At 47.2% G+C, this 19,635-nt stretch overlaps 1 protein-coding gene across 25 annotated transcripts in view; it reads left to right on the top strand.

Annotated features, from left to right (window-relative positions):
- Nucleotides 1-19,635, top strand: part of ANKS6 (ankyrin repeat and sterile alpha motif domain containing 6) — a 68,289-nt gene that overhangs the window by 17,456 nt on the left and 31,198 nt on the right. For 17 of the 25 annotated variants that reach the window (XR_008424268.1, XR_008424273.1, XR_008424270.1 and 14 more), the window contains exons 9-13: nucleotides 750-959; nucleotides 2,034-2,187; nucleotides 3,008-3,177; nucleotides 10,025-10,208; nucleotides 14,952-15,019. Coding sequence is in view for 4 of the 25 variants with exons in the window: in XM_019454372.2 (XP_019309917.2) it covers nucleotides 750-959; nucleotides 2,034-2,187; nucleotides 3,008-3,177; nucleotides 10,025-10,208; nucleotides 14,952-15,019 (786 nt within the window). In the remaining 21 variants the exon portion in view is untranslated. Of the gene's footprint in view, nucleotides 1-749; nucleotides 960-2,033; nucleotides 2,188-3,007; nucleotides 3,178-4,685; nucleotides 4,709-10,024; nucleotides 10,209-14,951; nucleotides 15,020-16,477; nucleotides 16,759-19,635 lie in introns of those variants that run through there. The other 8 variants (XR_002081423.2, XR_002081424.2, XR_008424275.1 and 5 more) reach the window with 6 other exon arrangements.

Genomic DNA, 19,635 nt, shown 5'->3' with positions numbered 1-19,635 from the left:
GGAGATGCACGCCTGCCCGGCTCCCGAGGCAGGTTTAGCTGTGGGATGCCCTTCCCTGCAAAGCACCATCTGGCACCAAGTCCACTGTCTTTTCTTAATTAATGTTAGTGCGGACTGTGTGAATACTTTTCCTTGACAGTCCACCAGTCATCATTGTGTGGATTCTATGCTAACTCTAAATTACATTTTCAAAATACAAAATTACAGTTAAAAATGTCAGCAGTGGGAGGTGTGGCTGGACTAGGGAGAGTGCGGTGGGGTGGGGAAGAGTGTTTGCTGGGCTCACAGACAGCCCAGCCTGGGCCTCCTGGTCCCCTGTGCCCTGTCCCTTCCTCCGGAGACCCCCAGCTCTGTACACACGTCCTGCTCCTCTGGTTGTCAGGCCTGCCTGAGTTCTTTTCCCTGGGCCTGCAGTGCCCTCTTCCCCATCCACCCGGTGCCACCACCACAGCACACCCAGCATCCCTTGGCCTCACCTCGGCTCCCCATCCCCTCTGTTTCCATTCTAGCTGCTGCAATGGTCCCAAGAGAAGCTGGGGGTTGGAGCAGAGTAAATGGGGGTATTGCTTGGTTGCTGGTAGAGCAGAAGATACCACATGGTTTCTGGCCAGGTGTGGGGATGAGGGGGTAGATCATGGTGCCATTCTCTGAGAAGCAGGAGAAACCTGGAGTCTTTCTTGAAGAGCTGGGAGCCTCCCCCCCTGCCCGGGGGGGGGGAGCTTGTCTAACCCACAGCCTGTCTTTTTCAGCTTCGAAATGGAGCCCCCTTCCCCAGACTCCCGAGTGACAAGCTGAAGGCAGTCATCCCCCCTTTCTTACCCCCTTCCAGTTTTGAGCTGTGGAGCTCGGACCGGTCCCGGACACGTCACGGTGGGAAGGCAGAACCCATGAAGACTGTGCTGCCCCAGAGAGCTGGCCGGGGTGCCCCCGTGGGCATGGGCGGTGGGAGCACAGATGCTGTAAGTCTCCCACTGGATGTACTTTGACACATCACTCACAATGAAGTTGGGGTGTGTTGCAGGCAGAAGGGACCTCAGACCCGCTTATCCAGCACGTTTCAGGCTTTTTTTTTTTTTTAATGAGGGATATCCTTTTGTTTCAGTGTATCCTACAAAGGGACTTACTTTATTAACAGATTAAAACGTGGGGTGAAGGGAATGAAAGCGAGGGCCCCTCTTCTCTGTCTTTTCTCTGGGGCCCCAAGGAGCACAGCCTGAAGACCTGATCTCATCTAAGCTTCCCTATAGTAGATGGGAGACTGGGACTCAGAGAGGAGAACCAACCTGCTGCAGAGCACCCGGCCATGTGGCATGGGCCTGGGACCAGGAGTCAAGTTCTTGGTTTCTAACCAGCTTCCACATTACATCATCGCTCAGGTCCATAACCAAGACTATGTGCACTACTGGTGTTTTCTTACACCCACAAGGAGTGTGACTTCTAGCCTTTTGCCTACAGTGGCTTCTGACTTGTGGCCCTTGCTGTGTCTCTGTAATGTCCTGAGGTTGTCCCTCTTGATGAGGGAACTTATCTCCATCTGTGTAGGCTGCCCACACCGTAGATGCAGCAAATGGCAAACTGCAGATGAGGACTTAGGACCTCGCCCTGCCACTGTGTGCCGAGTGATCAGAAGGACCCAGAACCCCCATCTCTGTAAAGATGGGGCTGACCCCCTTTGCTGCTGCCTCGTCTCAGTATCAAGTCTCCAGTGGGAGAGAGCCTGGCCCTGGAGGTGCCTCAAGTGGGCAGGGCTGGTTTGCATTTAGTCTGCACTGTGGGAAGAGTTGAGTGATCCTGAAAGTGGGGTGATTCAGGGGGAACAGCGTCTTAGGGGCTCGGCCTGAGCTAATGGTGTGCTTGTCAGCAGATGAGGATGAACTCCCCTTCCCTAGGGGACTCCCCTCAGGCTGAGCACCAGTTGGCCAGGGCCACATGGGCTGGGGTGAGCCAGTGGAATCCGGATCCCTTCTCCTGTGGTCATGTACGTACAGAGGAGGCAACAACAAACCGTAACCAGGACACCCACTCTATTGCAGACTCCTGTCAGGCCGGTTAAATTTCCATCTCTCTCCAGAAGCCCCGCCTCTCCTGCCAATTCCGGAAACTTCAACCACTCACCTCATTCCTCAGGCGGCTCCAGTGGGGTCGGGGGCTCCAGCAGGCATGGTGGGGAGCTGCATAACCGCTCAGGTGGGTACCAGGGGGGGCCACTCCGGGGAGGCGGGAAGACCCCTTGGGGGTCTGTCCCCCCACCTTGCTTCGCCCCTGTGCTTGCTCAGTGGACAGTCCCAGAAACAACGGCACACACCCTGTCCCCTTCCTTGGTGTGGCTAAGGGACTCTTCAGTGAATTCACGATTTTGCCCCCAGAGTGGCACTGTTCAAACATGTGAAATGTTCACAGCAGTATGTGCCAACTGGTTATTGCCTCACAAATGTTAGTTATTGGTGTTTTCCCACTCGGATCCTCTCTAGCTCTCTAGAATTATTTCTTTCACAATAATTCGAGATTGCTGGTGGATTTGGGGAAACTGGGAGAGGGAACACGGCAGTCCACTCTGAGTGCTGTGGACTGAGCAAGTTATTGGCACAGCTGTGGAGTGGGGTCGGTAAAGCTCCAGAAGGGGGGGTCAGAGGGCAAGCAGGCAGCCCCTGTGTGGCTGCTGGAAGGGGCGGTGCTGGGGCTGCCACGGGCGGGGCGTCTGTGCCTTCCGGAGGCTGCACAAGCTGGCTGTGGCAGGGGAAAGTGAGGACAAGCTGATCGTGCCTGCACTGCCTCTTCCAATACCTCTCGCCATGGTGCCTTTGGCGTGTGATGACCTCCGCACCTGGCCACCTCTGGTTTCCACGCGCAGGCCTCTTGTGGTCAGCCCTGACCCACAGCCGCAGAGGCTCAGGGGAGTCTGGGGAATGCTTCTCCAGCTCAGCAAGGTCAGCACACGAAGTCCACTATAGTCATGTTGCTGGACCCTGGACCCCTGAGGCAGTCATGTCTATTCCTCTTTCCTTAGGTGGCAGCATAGACAGTGTCCTGTCACAAATTGCTGCCCAGAGGAAAAAGGCAGCCGGATTATCTGAGCAGAAGGCCAGCCACCGGTCAAGTCCTGTTGGGCCAGCGCCAGGGTCCGGCTCATCTGAGCTCCCAGTCTCTCCTGCAGGCAGCGGCGGTCCCGGTGGCAAGGTGCTTGTTCTGTTTCTGTCTCCTGTTACACTCACACGTTCTGTCCTGATGTGGCCCACGTGCTGGGGAGCACAGGCACTGCCACAGTAGTGGGACGGCACTAAAGAGAGGCCCCTCCCAGCTGCCCGCTCCCGGGCTTTCTGAGAGGCTGGATTGTGCAGTTGCCGGGATCACACCCTGTGCCCTCGGCCCCCTACACACATGGGTCTACCTCCCCCCTGACCTGCAGGGCATCTCCAGGTGCCTCGTTCAGCCTCGCATAGCAGACTACCTGGGATCGGGTCTCAGCCCCACACTTCAGCCTTTTGAGTAGGGCCCGGCACCTGGCGAGCCTGTAAGTGTCAGCTGTAAGTGCTGACGTTATCAGCAGTAGTATCTGTGGTCCTACCTTCTTCATTCACTGTGCACATCTTTGGGGTGTCTGCTTTGTGCCCAGCACTGCTAGCAGTAAGGATCCAGCAGTGAACCGGTGGTTTGGTGACCCTCTCAGGGTGTCACTGTGGACTCAGTTTCACTCAGTGTGGTAAGGGCTGTCGTGGAGAAGGGAAGATGCTGTGGTGGCACAGATGGGGGCTGCTACCCAAGCTTGAGGGCATCAGGGAACCCTAAATGGGGATCTGAAGGATGAGGAGCTGATGAAAGGGGCAGGGCTGGGGCAGGGTGTGACACCGTTCCACGGTCAGGGGGTAGCATTTGTGGCATTCCAGAGGGGAGGAGCTGCAGTCCTGCTGGTAGACAGGACAGAGTTGGAGTCTCGCCTCACTGCCAGGCACCTTTCCTCCACTCATGCAGCCCAAGAGCAGTCACCACATTGTCAGTATCTATATGGAGTTTGCAAGGGACAGGAAACCCTCAATGCCTCTCTGTAGTGAGAAGTCTTTTAGTGTCTATAGAATCTGACCCTTCTAGCTTTTGAGTCCCTCCACCTGGACTGATTGCTAGAATGACCCCCCCCCCCGACCCCCACCAAGTGTGGGTTCCTGACAGTATAAATTGGCTCCTCCTCAAGGTGCCCCTCTCCCTTGGTGCAGTGTAGCCCATTTCCTCCTCTGAGAGGACCCCATGGCCAAGCACTGTCCCACTCTTCATATTTTTTAGGTGGCTTGAGCTTTTTCCCAGAGAAAAGTTAGGTCACCTGAAAGCCTCACCCCTGGGCCCTTGCCCAGATGTGCCTCCAGAGACTGCTATTTTAACGGATATATAAGCAATAGTCTTTATTTTCTGCCCACCACTGTTGGTTACAGAACTTTTTGTTTTTCAAAGTCCCTTTTGCAATCAGACATACAGAATTAGGTTCCTTTGCTCCAGAAAAAGTTTCTCTCCCTATGCATTAGCATATTTTCCATTATATTGAAAATTACTTGTGTAATAGGACCTGTGTAATTAAGTTCCTTTTAGAATTCAGCTCTAGAGAAAAAATGTCTCTACCAATACTTTCATACATTTTCTTTCTTCATATAGAAAGAATTATATAATTATTGTATTTCTCTTTTTGCCTTTGCTGCTAGGAAACTCAGAGCTACTAATTAAAGTAAGTCTTCTGGTGTGAGCTTTGATATCGTTTTCCTCTTCTCTGTTGTTTAAATTTTTCTGTTTCTATTTTGATGATCTTACTAGATGTGTTGGATATTATTAGCTTTTCTTAACTGGTGTTAAAAATAGGTAGGTGTCTAAGTTATAAATTATATCAACTATTGTCTCCCTTGAATGCATTTATTATATATAATCTATGTTTAGGTATATTCCAATGAAAGGAGATTGTGTCCAAAGATACACTCAGGAAACAAACCGAGGAAACAGTCCAGGTCAATGACACCTGATATTCTTAACAATATGCTGTAACCTTGGGGAGCTGTCTAAAAATTCAGGTCTCTGGGTGCCACCCAGGATAACTGTATGAGACTCTTCAAGATGGGATCCGAGAACTCTGATTTTCCCCTGAGAGAGTATTGTAATCAGCCCAGCCCAGGGCTCTTAGAAACCACTGCCCTAAATCAAAGGGCACAAGGGGTGGGCTTTCTGTCAAAGGCTCCAGCAGCAAAATGGAGACATGAAGTGTTTTTCAAAGACTCCCTTAGGAAGAATTAGAAATTAGCATTCAAAATAGGAGCCTACTGAATCTGGTTTTCATACTTTGCTTAAAATAAGCACCACTGTAATGGTAGCATATTCACAAGGCATGGCTTCTAGCATGTTCACGAATCAGCCTGAAGCGAACCTGAGGAGGCACAGAATCAGGGGAGTCAGAATGTGTGTCGGTGCTTCCCAGACCTGTGGAAGCTCAAAGTCCCACTGAATACATCAGCTCTCTCTTCTCACCCTAAAGCTTAGTGGTTTAAAACAGAAAAGCGTTTCTTTAGCTCCTGAACCTGTGGGTTGGCGGTTTAGTCTGAACTTAGCTCGGTAGTCCTCGTGGTCTGGAGGGATCACTTACACATTTGGCTGTTGGCTGGAGTGACCAGGATGACTGGGCCATGCATGTCTACAACAAGCTTAGATGTGTCCTCATGGCAAGAGCCAAAGGCATGAGTTGAAAACCAGTCAGGTTGTTGAAGCAGATCAGCACACCCACTGCAGAAGAACACACAAACACACATTGCAAAGGGTATGGATTCAGGGAGGGGTGGAGATGACACCATTAACAAGATCTGCTACGTGGGGGGGCGCCTGGGTGGCGCAGTCGGTTAAGCGTCCGACTTCAGCCAGGTCACGATCTCGCGGTCCGTGAGTTCGAGCCCCGCGTCAGGCTCTGGGCTGATGGCTCGGAGCCTGGAGCCTGTTTCCGATTCTGTGTCTCCCTCTCTCTCTGCCCCTCCCCCGTTCATGCTCTGTCTCTCTCTGTCCCAAAAATAAATAAAAAAAAAAAACAAACAAAAAAAAAAACGTTGAAAAAAAAAAAAAAAGATCTGCTACGTGGGGAACATAGGGAACAGTTCAGATATTTTATTAGAGCATCCCAGATAATCATATTTATCTGCCCCTCCCCAATAATGCTGCTACAAGGTCCAGAGTATCATGTTTGTTTGCTTCGGCTGGGATAGATCTGTTTAGTATGGATATACTAATTGTTTCCTGCCTAATCAGAAGCTTTGTTATTGAATGTCTTTGTTTATAAAAAAGCAGAAGGAAGAATTTATCAACAATATAGGCAGCTAATTGACAGTCTTTCAAAATCGAAGAGAGACATCTTGTTCACTCTGGGATGTAGTTAGGAAGGGCATGAAGGCTTAGCAGAAGGAGAGGTGTACCCACTTCCAGAAATTAAAACTATTTATCTTAGTCTCTGCTATCCTAGTCAAGATGTCCAATTTTACCAAAAATTATAAGACCTACAAAAAGGCACAAAACAACTGCACACCCAAGAAACAAAGCTGTCCTCAGAATTTGATTTAGATACGACACAGGTGTTGGAATTACATGACCATGAATTTGAAAGAACTACAATTAATTGTCGGAGGCTCTAATGGAAAATTTGAACGTGCGAGATCATATAAGTAACTATTTCAGCAATAGATAGAAACCCTAAGAAAGAAGGAAAATTCTAGAAATACAAAACTTGTAACAGAGATAAGGAATGTCTTTGATGGGCTCCTCAATACCCTTGACACAGCCAAGGAAAGAATCCGTGAAGTTGAAGACTGGGTAATAGGAATCACCCAAACTGAAACACAAAGGAAAAAAGAAGTTAAAACAAAAATAACAACAACAAAAACAGTAGAATTATATCCAATGTTCTTACATACAGGTAATAAGAAGCTCTGAAGAGCAAGAGAGTGGTAGGACAGAAGGAATATCTTAATGCCTGAAAATTTCCCCAAATTAATGATAGATTTCAAAGCACAGATCTAGGAAGTTCAGAAAATTCTCGCTATAGAATAAATCCGGAACTCTCACTATAGAATAAATATAAAAAGAATACACCTAGCCATATCCTATTTAAACTACCAAATAACTCTCAAAACTCAGTAAAAAGCAAATTTAAAAAATAGGCAAAATATCTGATACTTCCTCAAAAATATACAAATGGTAAAGAAACATGAAAAAACGTTGAACATTAACTACTGAGGAAAATGCAAATTAAAACCGCAGTGAGATAGCACTAAATACCTGTTAGACTGGCTAAAACTTAAAAACTTTAAAGAAACAAGTGCTAATGAGCGTATGGAGCTCCTAGAACTTCAGTGCTCAGGGCAACGTGATAACAGTACCGCCATCTTGAAAAGGTTGGGCAGCGTTTGATAAAACTATATACTTACCCTATGAACTGGCTGTCTCCCTCCTAGGTCTTTACCCAAGTGTATTTTTAAAAAGTAGTCATGCCAAAATCTGTGAATGTTTATAGCAGTTTAATCCATAATCACGCCAAACTGGAACCATCGCGTCAACAGGTGAACGGGTAAACTAACTGTGGTACATCCACGCAGTGGGACACTGCTCAGCAGTGGCAAGGAGCACACTGTCAATACATGCAGTAACTTGAAGCAGTTTGCTGCACCAGACCCAAAAGTCTACATGTTGTGTCATTCCATCTATGTGACATTTTAGAAAAGACAAAAACATAGGGATGGAAAACAGATCAGTTATTTTCATGGGTTGGGATGAGGGAGAGATCGAATACAAAAGGACAGGACGAGGGAATTGGCTAATGGAGCTCTTCTCTATGGTACCCCCCCCCCCCCGTATTTATCAAAACCCATTGAATCGTGCACAACAGTTATTTCTGCTGTATGCAAATTAAAAGAACAAACAAACAAACAGTATCGGCCAGGAACCAAAGAGGGAATGCAGACTATAACGACATCTAACTATATTACAAATGACTGACATAACCACACGTTGGGAGATGGGAGAAAACTAGGTCAAGGGGATATGGTGAGGCCTAAGTAAAAGACATAACCATACCCAAGCACTGTATCCTAGTTGATCGTTTGTTGTTGTTGTTGTTCTTATAGGGATGTGGGTTTAATTCCGAAACCACTTTATTTATACATTTTGTATACATGTACACTTTACATATATACTAGGGTTGAGCAAATAAGTAATTATAATGAGCCCAGTTTTTAACTGTCAGAGATTGAATCAAAGGGGAAATATTAGAACAAACCCCGTGGATATTGGATTGTTGTCAGAGGAATCAGTACAAATGCGTGGTTGTAAATGTGTGTGTGTGCGTGTGTGTACACACAGATTTATATGGAAGTAAGTCGGGCTATGTGGATGCTTGGCTTAGTATACTTTCCTGTCTGTCCACTGAAAGAACGTAGAATCAGTGATATCCCAGTAGCCACGAACAGCCTAGTACCCAGATTTTGGTTCCTAAATACCACGCTCCAATAAAAGGGACCAGAGCCTTGGAGAAGTGGTTTATTCCAGTACTGGGTCCATGGAGATGCAAGATGAGCCTGAAGCATTTTGTGGTGTCAGAAAGTAAGGAGATGCTCTTGAAAAGAAACAACAACAACAAAAAGATGGACATGGGGAAAGAACATAGGAGCCAACCTGAAAGATCTCAGTGCCCCAAACTGGAACAGTTTGAACAACTGTAAAATAAATCGCAGTAGTGATTAGATTATAAAAGAAACATCCACGAGCCCGTACTGGTAGGAATAAATAACTGAATAAATGGGGGAAGTAGTATCTCTTCCGTCCAGAATTCCAGAAAATAAATGTGAAAGGAATAAGGGAAATAGATCTCCTATCACTAGAACATCACAGTAGTAATTGCTATAGACAAGATCGACCAAAGAATGCCAAAATTAGTGGGAGCAACAAGATATTTAGCTCAAAATGTCTCCTCCCCACCCCAAATATTTGTTAATTATAAAGAGAAATGGTATCACTTCACAATGGAGAAACCCAACAGACACCACTTCAACTAAGTGATCAAGGTTAACGTTATCAGTAATAAGAAATGGATGCTGTGTGACCCCGGGCATGATGTGGTAGGAATGGCTCATTACCTCTGGGGTCATTAATCCAAAAATCCATAAACAGATCTAATTATGAGAAAATATAAGACAAACCCAAACTGAGGGATGTTTTGCAAACACCTCAATTCTTCCACAGTGTCAAGGTCATGAAAGAAGGAAAGACTGAGTTGTCACAGAGGAGGTCAAAGAGACATGGCAAGTCTATGCAGGGTGGAATCCTGGACCGGAACAAGGACATTAAGTGGAATAACCAGTGAAACCTGAGTAAAGTCCATAGCTTACCTAATAGTACTGTGCCGCTGTTAACTTCTTAGTTTTGATGATTGTGCTACGGTTATGTAAGATATTAACGTCAGGGGAAGCTGGCTGACGGATACACAGGAATGCTCTGTTCTATCTTTGCAGCTCTTCTATAAGTCTAAAAGTATTTAAAAATAAAAAGGCGCTTTTTTTTTTTTAACTAAATGACACACACACAAAGGGGAAAAATGATGTGTACTTTGGTGAGAAGTTGGAAATGACTGGTTTAGATGAAGGAACGTCAGGAGCAGAAAGGGACCTCGTGTATTTATAAGCCACACTTCCATTTAGAGCTGCATTAACTGAGAGGTAAGGGGACTTGGCCAAGGACACAGTGCTGGTAGCTCTACGGGCAGGATTAGTACCTGGCTTCCTGGCTCCTCAAGTGCCACTTTTTCCATCCTACCCCCTGCCTCTGTCCTCCAGGGCAGGATTTTCCTGTCCCTGTACCCATAATACTGTTTCTGCTTTGCATGTTTTGTTTTTTTTTAAGTAGATTTCATAGTCCTGCTTAGATATCTTGCTGAGTCAGCTATCACCTGTTCCCTGTCGGGTGTCTGTTTTAATCACTTCTACCCTCCAGGTGATGGCTTACATATTCGTCTTACTCTTTTCAGCAGAAACTGGAGACGAGCAAACGGCCTTTGTCTGGAACTTCCACTACCTCCAAAAGCACCTCCCCCACACTCACGCCCTCCCCTTCGCCCAAAGGGCACGCGGCCGAGTCCTCTGTGTCCTCCTCGCCCCATCGGCAGTCCAAGAGCAGTGGGGGCTCCAGCAGCGGCACCATCACAGATGAAGGTGAGCCCCCCAAGGTCCCAAAATGCCAGCCTTTCCTCTTTGCCTCTGTGACCTGGCAGGTGCTCTCATTGCTATAGCCATCCTAGGTCCTAGGTCATTTTTAAAATTTCAAACAAAAACACCTGTCTCCATTCTTCCCCAGTTCTACCTTGTATTTTTGTCTTTACTTTGCTAATCATCCGGTAAGCTCCCTCAAAATGTTTTTGAACTTAGTAGAGTTTCGTTTACGTACACATATACTTGTAGAAATGCTTCTCCAACACCAGTGAAGTACCTTTCCCTGAGCCTTGTACAGATCAGAATTCTGTCATTTGCAAGTAATGCAATCTCCACTGACACTGGTTTGAGCAAAAGCAAAAAACATAATTTGTTGGCTCATATAATGAAAGTGTCCAGGGTGTGCTTCAGGCGTGTGTGGATCCAGGTACTTTGGGAGTGTTTCTCTCCATATCTCAGGTAGGCTGTCTCTAGGCGGTGGCAAAGTTGTCCCCCATGAACTTCAGGCTTGCTTACTTCTCCTGCTAACTTAGCAACGCCAGCAGAAAGAGTGCTTCTTTCTTAGTAGGTCCAGCAAAATCCTGGGGTAAACGTCATTGGCCTGCCTCGTCTCTATTTATAATGACAGGACATCTGTGTATCCTTCACTGTGCGTCTGTGGCAGTGGAACGTGCTGATTGACTGGGCGCAGGTCACATGTCTGCCTTTGTAGCTGGGCTCAGGGTCTGCCCTGCTGACACTTTGTAGATTGGGAGCAGGAGAGAGGGGACTCCTCAAAGGAAAATCAAAGTGCTGTTTCCAGAAGGAGGAGGGGAGGGATGGTGGGCAAGCAGAAACAGTAGCTGTCCTCTGTAACCAGGAGAACTTTAGAACCTGTGTGGGTGAAGTGCAGGTCCCTCCCGTGGGGAAGATGCAGAAAGGAAGATGGAGTGGAGGTGTGCTGGGAGGCCCCAGATAAAGATAGGAAGATATAAAAGACAAAAGGAGATGAAGAATCCTGTCCCTTGAACTGCCCTCTGGTGGTCCTGGCAGTGGGGGGAGGTGGGGGGAGAGGGGGAGCAGAGTTATGGGGAGAGATGGGACCCAGGCAGGTGCAAGCCAAGTAATAGTGTTCAGAGAGGAGAGAAATGTCAGGTGTGCCAGGGCCTCCCAGACACAGCTGCAGGTGTCTCCCCGCAGCTGCCTGGAGGAAGGTGCCCAGCAGGTGATAAGTGCCCAGCAGGTGATAGGTTGAAATCAGCCGCACAGGCTGTGGTCTGGACTGAGTTGGTAATGCATGCTGCCATTGGCATCCTCTTTATTTGGGGGCTGCTTTTATTGTTTTGTGATATCTAGTGCAACCATGTATAAAAGCTTCAGAGATTCACTAGCAACCCTGTTCCTCCCTAACCGTGTTTTCTACGTGCAGTCATGAATTCTCCCACCTTGGAGGCTTCCAGGAATCCAACTCTTAGAAGTTCAGTTAGGTATTTGTACCCCCCCACTTTTTCCAAAAAAGAGTTGAGACCGTGGCTGTCTGTATGCACTGTCCATGCCCACTCTTTTCCCTCTCTCTCATTATTTAAAAAGGTTTGCAAGCCCTGGTTGGGATAAAAACAGAAGAGGACCTGACCGCAATTTCTTTTTAATTTCCCTGGTGTAGAAAGCCTAGTTTTCCCCTCCAGAGTTCCTGGGTCTGGAGGCAGCAAGACCTTTGTCCTGTGGGCATGAGACTATCAAAGGACAGACCTGCAGTCCATCCCCAGACAGCTACTTTTTATGACATTCTTCTGGGAAACACTTTGCCCCAGTCGAGGACCACATGCAAGCCTTTGCCCTGCCCTGTCTTTCCTCCTGCGGCCCCTCCGGCCCCCTCTATGGGGAGTGGTGAAGCCTGTGTCCCGGGTGCCTTAATCTGTGCTGGGTTAGCTCACAGTCAGGGTGGGGATTCAGCTGCATTCAGCACAATACATTTAAGTAACCACCACACAAATGGGGTCAAATCTGTGTTATCAGCCAGGCATGGAGTGCCATGGCACAGGCTTCACTGAAGAGCAGGCACTCAGGCCAGGCCGGTGGGCCAGAGTCCATCGTTGAATCTACAGGAGATGTATAAACCAGTGATGAAACACAGCCATTATAAGTCAAATTACAACAACAACAACAACAACAACAACAACAACAACAACAACAAATACATAAAGAAGCCAAAGAAAAGAAAGAAAAAGTCAAATTATATGAACTTATATAATTAAATTATGTTCAATATAAAGGTATGGGGTACTTAAAACAAAACGTTGTTATTTATTAGTACATTTTGCTAATACTTGTGCTGTTTATGCCGTAGGAATACTATGTCATGATGTGCTACTACACACGTCCCTTCTCCGTTCCACTTTCAGGAACATTAGTTGTGTCATTAGCCTAAAATCAGCCAGGAGCAGGGTATTGACTCCATGACATCAGCAAATGCCACCAATCAGGGGTTGGTTTACTATCTCATAGACCATCTAGATGTAATCTGGACAGTGATGGAGAAAATGCCCATATTGCAGACGAAGGTTAAAAGTGTGTCTGTCATATTGTGACTAACACAAAAAAATTGCGACAGTGTTCTTCCAGGATTTTAAAACCATTATCTCATTCAGCAGAGTTGCTCACATGAAATTCCAATATGCGTCTTCATTGTTTCATTTCCTCTTACGTGTTCCCATCCGCGGAACTCCCCAGTGGCATCCCTATTGGAACTATACTCATTGGCTGTGGACTCAAGAGGAAGGGAAAAATCAGTGAAAGCGTTCAGTGAGGTGCCTCAAATGCAACGCAAGCATTGGCTGCATGGGATCTATAAGAAACAGTATTGTGTAGTTTATTATTATACATAAATTGTGTGCTATACGTCCTTTATATCAGTAAAATCTACAGTAAGCTTATGTACCTACCTCCCTACATACGTTTTCCCCCAGAGAGCCGGTTGCTAACCATTTCCCGGCCCTCCACTACGGAGAAAGACTGTGTGTGGTGGGAACAGCCCGAGCAAAGGTTTGGTGCCACGGAGCAACAGTGGGTTCAGTGTGGCCTGGGACTCGATTCATCTCGTACAGCCTAGCGCAGTAGTACTCTTCCGTGAAGCCTTTTCCGGTCCTTCAAGTGGGTCAGCTGTCCTCTCTGTCCCCAGACCCCCTTGTCGATGCCCCTCATCACAGTGCTTGTCACCAAGGAGAGAGATGGCGGTGTGTAGCTTCAGGCCTGGTAGCTGGACCACTGGTGTGAATTCCTGCTCTGCCGTGGACTGGCGGCATGATCTCCAAGATATGGCAGCCACGCTTTTCCGCCTTGCTTCCTCATCTGTAAATGGAGATACTGATAGGATCGTTACGGTCATTGTAAAGAGCAAATGGGTTACCTATGTACAAGGTGACTGATGGTGCAACAGCTGTCACCCTCATCATTTTATCTTCCCAGCCACGCTGAGCTCCTTTACAGCATGGACCTTTCCATCCTTGTACTCCCAGCGTGTAGTAGGTGTGTTGGTATCCACTCTTGAATGAATGAATTAAAGAAGGAACTCAGGGGTGCCTGGGTGGCTCAGTCGGTTGAGCGTCCGACTTCGGCTCAGGTCATGATCTCGTGGTTTGTGGGTTCGAGCGTCGGGCTCTGTGCTGACAGCTCAAGAGCCTGGAGCCTGCTTCAGATTCTGTGTCTCCCTCTCTCTCTGCCCCCCTCCCCCACTTGTGCTCTCTCTATCAAAAACAAATGTTACAAAAAAAAAAAAGGAACTCAGACCTCCTAATCTCCAGTCCCTCTTCTGTGAATTGCACCCACTGCCCCAAGACCTTTGTATTTGCTGTTCCTTCTGCCTGAATACTGCCTGGTGATCTTTCCCTTGGTATTATGCAGTTCACTCCATTTACTGCTCAAATGTTACCTTATATAAAGGAGACCTTCCCTTACCACTCTCTATAATAAATAATGTTCTCCCATTCCCTGTGATATTCCCCTGCCCCCTTCCATCCTTCCTCAGTGCCTTTGGCCTGGCAGCCTGCTTATCTGTTTTGGTCTTTATTGAGTCCCTAATGTCTGGACTGGTAAATCCCTGTTGAATGTGTGAATGAATATTTTTTCAAACTACCCCCCCCCACCCCCACCCAGATGCTAGTCTTGTCTCCTTTCTTCACCCTCCCTGCTCTGAAATCATGATATCCAAAATCTTCTGTTTTCTCCTGCTCTGTGCCCCTCTGGCTCTGCTGTTCCACTCAGATGTGTCTGTCCTTCCTTTAGGAAGCCCACAGCCTCCTCACACTGAGCCAAACTCCAGTTCTGGTCTGAAGCCACCTGCTTGTTCTCTTAAGTTTGTTCTCCGCCTCGCTGACAACTTGCTGGCATTAGCATTTGCTGCAGGTGCAGCTACCAGCAGTCAAGAAATCATAATTAAAAACCATTCTTGGACAGAAAGTGGAGTTTTAGTCCTAGCAGCTAGAACTCTGAGAACTTGGGGGTTGCAACCATTGGAGGGTCAGCCTGGCCACACACACCCCCATGTTTGGATCTGGGGAGACGCCAAGGGCCTGCCCTGAGGGGAAGTATGGCTCGGACCCACCCCTTGCCGCATTCACACGAGTGCAGCTTAGATCTTTCTGTGTTAGAGTTTCTTGTGACATTTCATTTGAAATAGGATTGCCACTGTTTTATGAAAGTTTGAAGACCACTGTTCTGACGCCTTTTGCCAAATTCTAAAATATCTTTTCACATCTTTCCCTCTTGAAGATGAACTGACTGGAATCCTTAAGAAATTATCACTTGAGAAGTATCAGCCCATTTTTGAGGAGCAAGAGGTAAGGATGTTATTTTTGAATGTCCATCTAAATCTTACCATAAAAGAAAATGGTCTCACACATGTGGGTGTTCATCCTGCAAGCCTAATTGATCTCTCTCCCTGAGACGGCAGGCGGAATTTGTGTTCAGCACACTTAGTGCAGTTCACCGCGGTGAGATCCCGGGACCTTATGGCTTGTTCTGTTGGAACAGAATTTTGTGATCTCGAGCACCGCTCTTGCTAGTGAAGTTTGTGTCTGTCCTGCACGCACTTCTGTCGAAGGTGATTGACCGGCTTTCAGGTTTAAAGAGGGTCATAAGCAAATCCTAATGAATCTATGCTAAGTGTCTGCACGTAGGCTCTGTGTTAATCTGAGTGCTTAAAAGCACTCACAATCACATTTTTTTTTTACAAAAAAAAAATACTGTTCTGCAGTTTGGCCGTTTCTCAAAATGTTAAACATAGAATTACCATGTGACCCAGCAATCCCACTCCTGGGTATATGCCCAAGAGAACTGAAACATATGTCCACACAGAGACTCGCACACGAATGCTCACAGCCACGGTATTCCTCATAGCCACCAAGTGGCAAACAACTCAGATGTCCATCAGCTGGTGAATGGCCAGATTTGTTAGTGCTATACAATGGAATATAATTCGGCCATAAAAAGGAGGGAGACACTGACACGCTACAAAATGAAGGAACCTCGAACACATGATGCCGAGGAGAAGCCAGTCACAAAAGGCCACATATGGTATGATTCCATTTATAAGAAGTGTCCAGAATAGGCAACTCTGTAGAGACAGAGAGTAATTAGTGGTTGCCAGGGAGTGGGGGAGCACAGAACGGCGGGGGGTGGGGGGGGAGTGACTGCTTATCTGGGGGTGGGTTTCTCTTTGCAGGTGATGAAAATGTTCTAAAATTGAGTGTGGGGATGGTTGCACAGCTCTGAATATATTAAAAATCATTGGATCATACACTTCATTTTCTTAATTAAAAAATTTTGTGATTTGCACATAGTTGACACCCAATGTTCCATTAGTTCTAGGTGTACACCATAGTGTTTGGCAAGTTTATATTTTATGCTGTGTTCACCACCAGGGTAGCTACCATCTGTCCCATCACGTCGCTAGTACAGTAGCATTGACTATATTCCCTATGGGTTGTATACTTTAAATGGGTGGATTGTACAATAAGTGAATTATATCTCAATAAGTTGTTTAAAAAAAAAAAAACTTATGTTTTGGCCAAATAAAACTCCTCTGCAGGCCCACTAGCCACCAGGGTATCACCATTGGTTTAGAATATTCTGCCTGGTTGAGTACATGACAGCTGTCATAATTACAGTAGCAATCACAACAACCACTCAGTGTCCCTGACAGGCTTGCAATGCTATTGAGGAGTTTGTACTTGGTTTTAAGAAGCAGACAGAGTGCAGTGGCTTCCTTCCTCCATTTGCTTTTCTGCCATATCCAGTGTGTCCTCCCTGCGACTTTGGCATTTTAAACTTCAGTAGTGACTTTCTCTCATCGCCAAGAAGTCTTTCCTGTGTGCTGATGGCTGCCTGCTTTTGTTTCATCCGTTCCATACCCTCCTGGAGTATACAGAGAACACGTCTCCAAGGCCATGTCTGTTTCACAAGGCAACGGTAGTTCTGAGTTCTTGGCTTCCTCCCAGTTTTGGAGCTGGCATGTCTGGGGCATACCTGTCACTCACCATCCTCCGGTTCTTGCAGTTGTCCCTTGTAGGGAACTGAGGTATGTTCCAGATGAAATGGGAGGCTTTCAGAGTTTTAAAGGGAAGGCGGAAAGCGGACCATGCAGATTTGCTGTGGTCTTAACCCACCCATCTGAAAGTCTCCACGGTCTCTGGGGTTGGGAATGTGCAGAGTCCTGAGACAGCACTGTTGGAAGGGGTGCTGGGAGCCAGTGGCCAGAGGGTTTCTGTGTGTGTGAGGTACTGTGAGGCTAGCTGAGCCAGTGCCCTTGTTAGGAGCCAGCTCAGCAGTCCCCCCGCCCCTGTGCTTAGCCCCTCTCTGGACAACATACGAGCTAGGTAGCACTGTGTGAGATTTGCTGTCTATCCACCCGGAGACCCCATGCTCCCTTGAAGGCTTTGATGGGACTCAGGTTTTAACACCCTTGATTGCCCCTGCCCTCACCTCCTCACCCATCCCCACAGCTGCGGGGCACTTGTTAGTCCCTTAAGAAATTCTTTGAAGAACCTGGCATACAGATAGAAATTTTCCCTCACTTCCAAGGCTGGTAAAAATTTCTCCCTATTATTATATGCTTTTAGTCCGTGTTGAGAATTTGGAAGAGGAATGAAGTTAATACATTTTCTCATCTTGTGATTTTGAAACTGAAGACAGACTAGTAATTTTCATCTCTCTACTTATATTAGGATGGATTTGGCTGCGTATATTGGAAAATCCCCAAATAATAGTATCTTAAACAAAATGGAAGGTTTTTTTTTTCCCCACAAAAAGTTTTGAAGTGAGTCATCTAAGCTCCTTCTAGCTTCCCTGCTCCACCATCACTAGGGTGTGTGGCCCTCATCCTCAAAGTCCAGTATGGTTGCTAAAGCTCCGGCCATTACATCCACATTCTAGGCACCAGGATGCAAGGAGATGGAAGCAAAAAGACACATGCTCTCCTTTTTTAGAGAGACTTCCTCAAAGTACCATAAACCTTCTTATATCTCATTAGCCAGAAGTTTGTCAATTGACATACTCATATGCAAGGGAAACTCAGAAATACAGTAGTTTAGCTTCATGGAAATGTGCCTAGCTGACAACTAGGATTCTATTACTAAAAAAAAAAGTAGGGCATGAATATTGAAAGGACACAGATGTTTCTGCCGCATCCTGCTAACCCTTCAGAAGTGTTCACATGAGGAGAATTCAGTCTCTGGCTTCTCCAACTAAAATGAGCTGTGAGGATTTGGCAACCCCCAGGGTTGACAGAGGTCAGAGACTGAGAAGATCAGTGCAGATGGGGATGCAGTAGAATATTGATCCATGTGGTCATTCAGTCAGCAGATGCTACTCAGGTCGCTGTCCCCTGCCAGTCCTTCTGCCAGTGCCTGACCCTGGGATAGGGAGAAACAGCCAGAGCACTCTGGGAGCCCAAGGAAGGGGCCTATAGAGTGAGGGCCAGAGAAGACCTCAGCTGAGCATAAACTGCGCTTTGAGGGAGGGGAGTGGGGCTAGAAGGGCACCTGGGAAAAGGGAGCAGACATGTGCAGAGAACCAGCAGCACTTTGGCCTGGCCAGGGTCTGACTGAGGCTGGCGCCTCTGGAGCAGAGAGGGCCTGGCCAGCATGGACGTGACCCTCTGAACCACAGTCTGGAGGCAGACGAGGACCAGCAAGATCTCTGGCCTGTGGCGTGGATGGTGGCCCAGGGTCGGTAGGGGAGTTAGGGGCAGACTCACAGGGAGGGAGACTCCAGTTAGAAGGCCGGGATGGGGAGGCCCCGGGCAAGAGGGCAGAGAGGTGCTGAGGAGCTGGCTGTGGGGACGGGCTGGGGGTGGGTGTGTGGGGAGAGGGGCGTGTCTGGCACTGCCAGGGGCAGGCAGTTTCTGTCAGAACCATGCCATCCGTTCTGTGAGGCCCTCCATCCCGTGTGAGCTGTCATGTCCCAGAGAGACACAGGGAAACGGATAATGCCTCAGAGAGCTTGGGGCTCGTAAGGGAGCAGACCCTTCTCCACCAGCTCACACCTGGTTCAGGGTTTGTTTTTATCCAGGAAAGTAAAATGATGGTTAAAATAGAGAAGGAAAGATAGGAGAAATTTCTCAAAAAAAAATTGTGTTATTTCTACATACATCAAATGTCTTGAAGAAAAATTTTAAAAATCTTGTTCAGTATCTAAGGGGGAACATAAAACAAAGCCTGCTTTTAAAGTGAATGGCTAACGTGGCGGGGGTGGGGGCTGGCACCTGGGTGGCTCTGTCAGTTAAGTGGCTGACTTCAGGTCATGAGATCAAGGTTTGGGAGTTTGAGCCCCGTGTCGGGCTCTATGCTGATAGCTCAGAGCCTAGAGCCTGCTTTGGATTCTGTCTCCCTGTCTTTCTTCCCCTCCCCCACTCACTCTCTCTCTCTCTCTCTCTCTCTCTCTCTCAAAAATAAATAAACATTAAAAAAAATAAAGTGAAGGAATAAGGATTTTCAAAAAGTTACAGAAGTTTTTTTTTTTTAATTTGTTTTAATGTTTATTTATTTTTGAGAGAGAGAGACAAGAGCACAAGCGCGGGAGGAAAAGAAAGAGAGGGGGACACAATCCAAAACAGGCTCCAGGCTCTGAGCTGTCAGCACAGAGCCCGATACAGGGCTTGAACTCACAAGCCGTGAGATCATGACCTGAGCTGAAGTCGATGCTTAACCAGCTGAGCCACCCAGGCAACTTTACTTTGAATGGCACCAGTATAATATAACATAAAACTATAGTATCTTTATAATTTATAAACGTAGTTTGCAAAGCTTTGCGTAAACTCCCTGTAGAACCTACAACCACCTATAAGTGAGATGGTGAGAGAATTCGTACATTTCAGGTGGGAAACGGAGGTGAGGTACCTGCCCGGGGCCCCCAGGCAGTAGGTGGGACTTGAGGCTCTGTTTGTCCGTGTGTGCTT

Source organism: Panthera pardus, unplaced genomic scaffold (assembly GCF_024362965.1).
Source record: "Panthera pardus isolate Hobbes unplaced genomic scaffold, ASM2436296v1 HiC_scaffold_20, whole genome shotgun sequence".
NCBI lineage: Eukaryota > Metazoa > Chordata > Mammalia > Carnivora > Felidae > Panthera > Panthera pardus.
The sequence above is the reverse complement of the archived record's forward strand: the minus strand, read 5'-3'. Positions and strand labels throughout refer to the sequence as shown.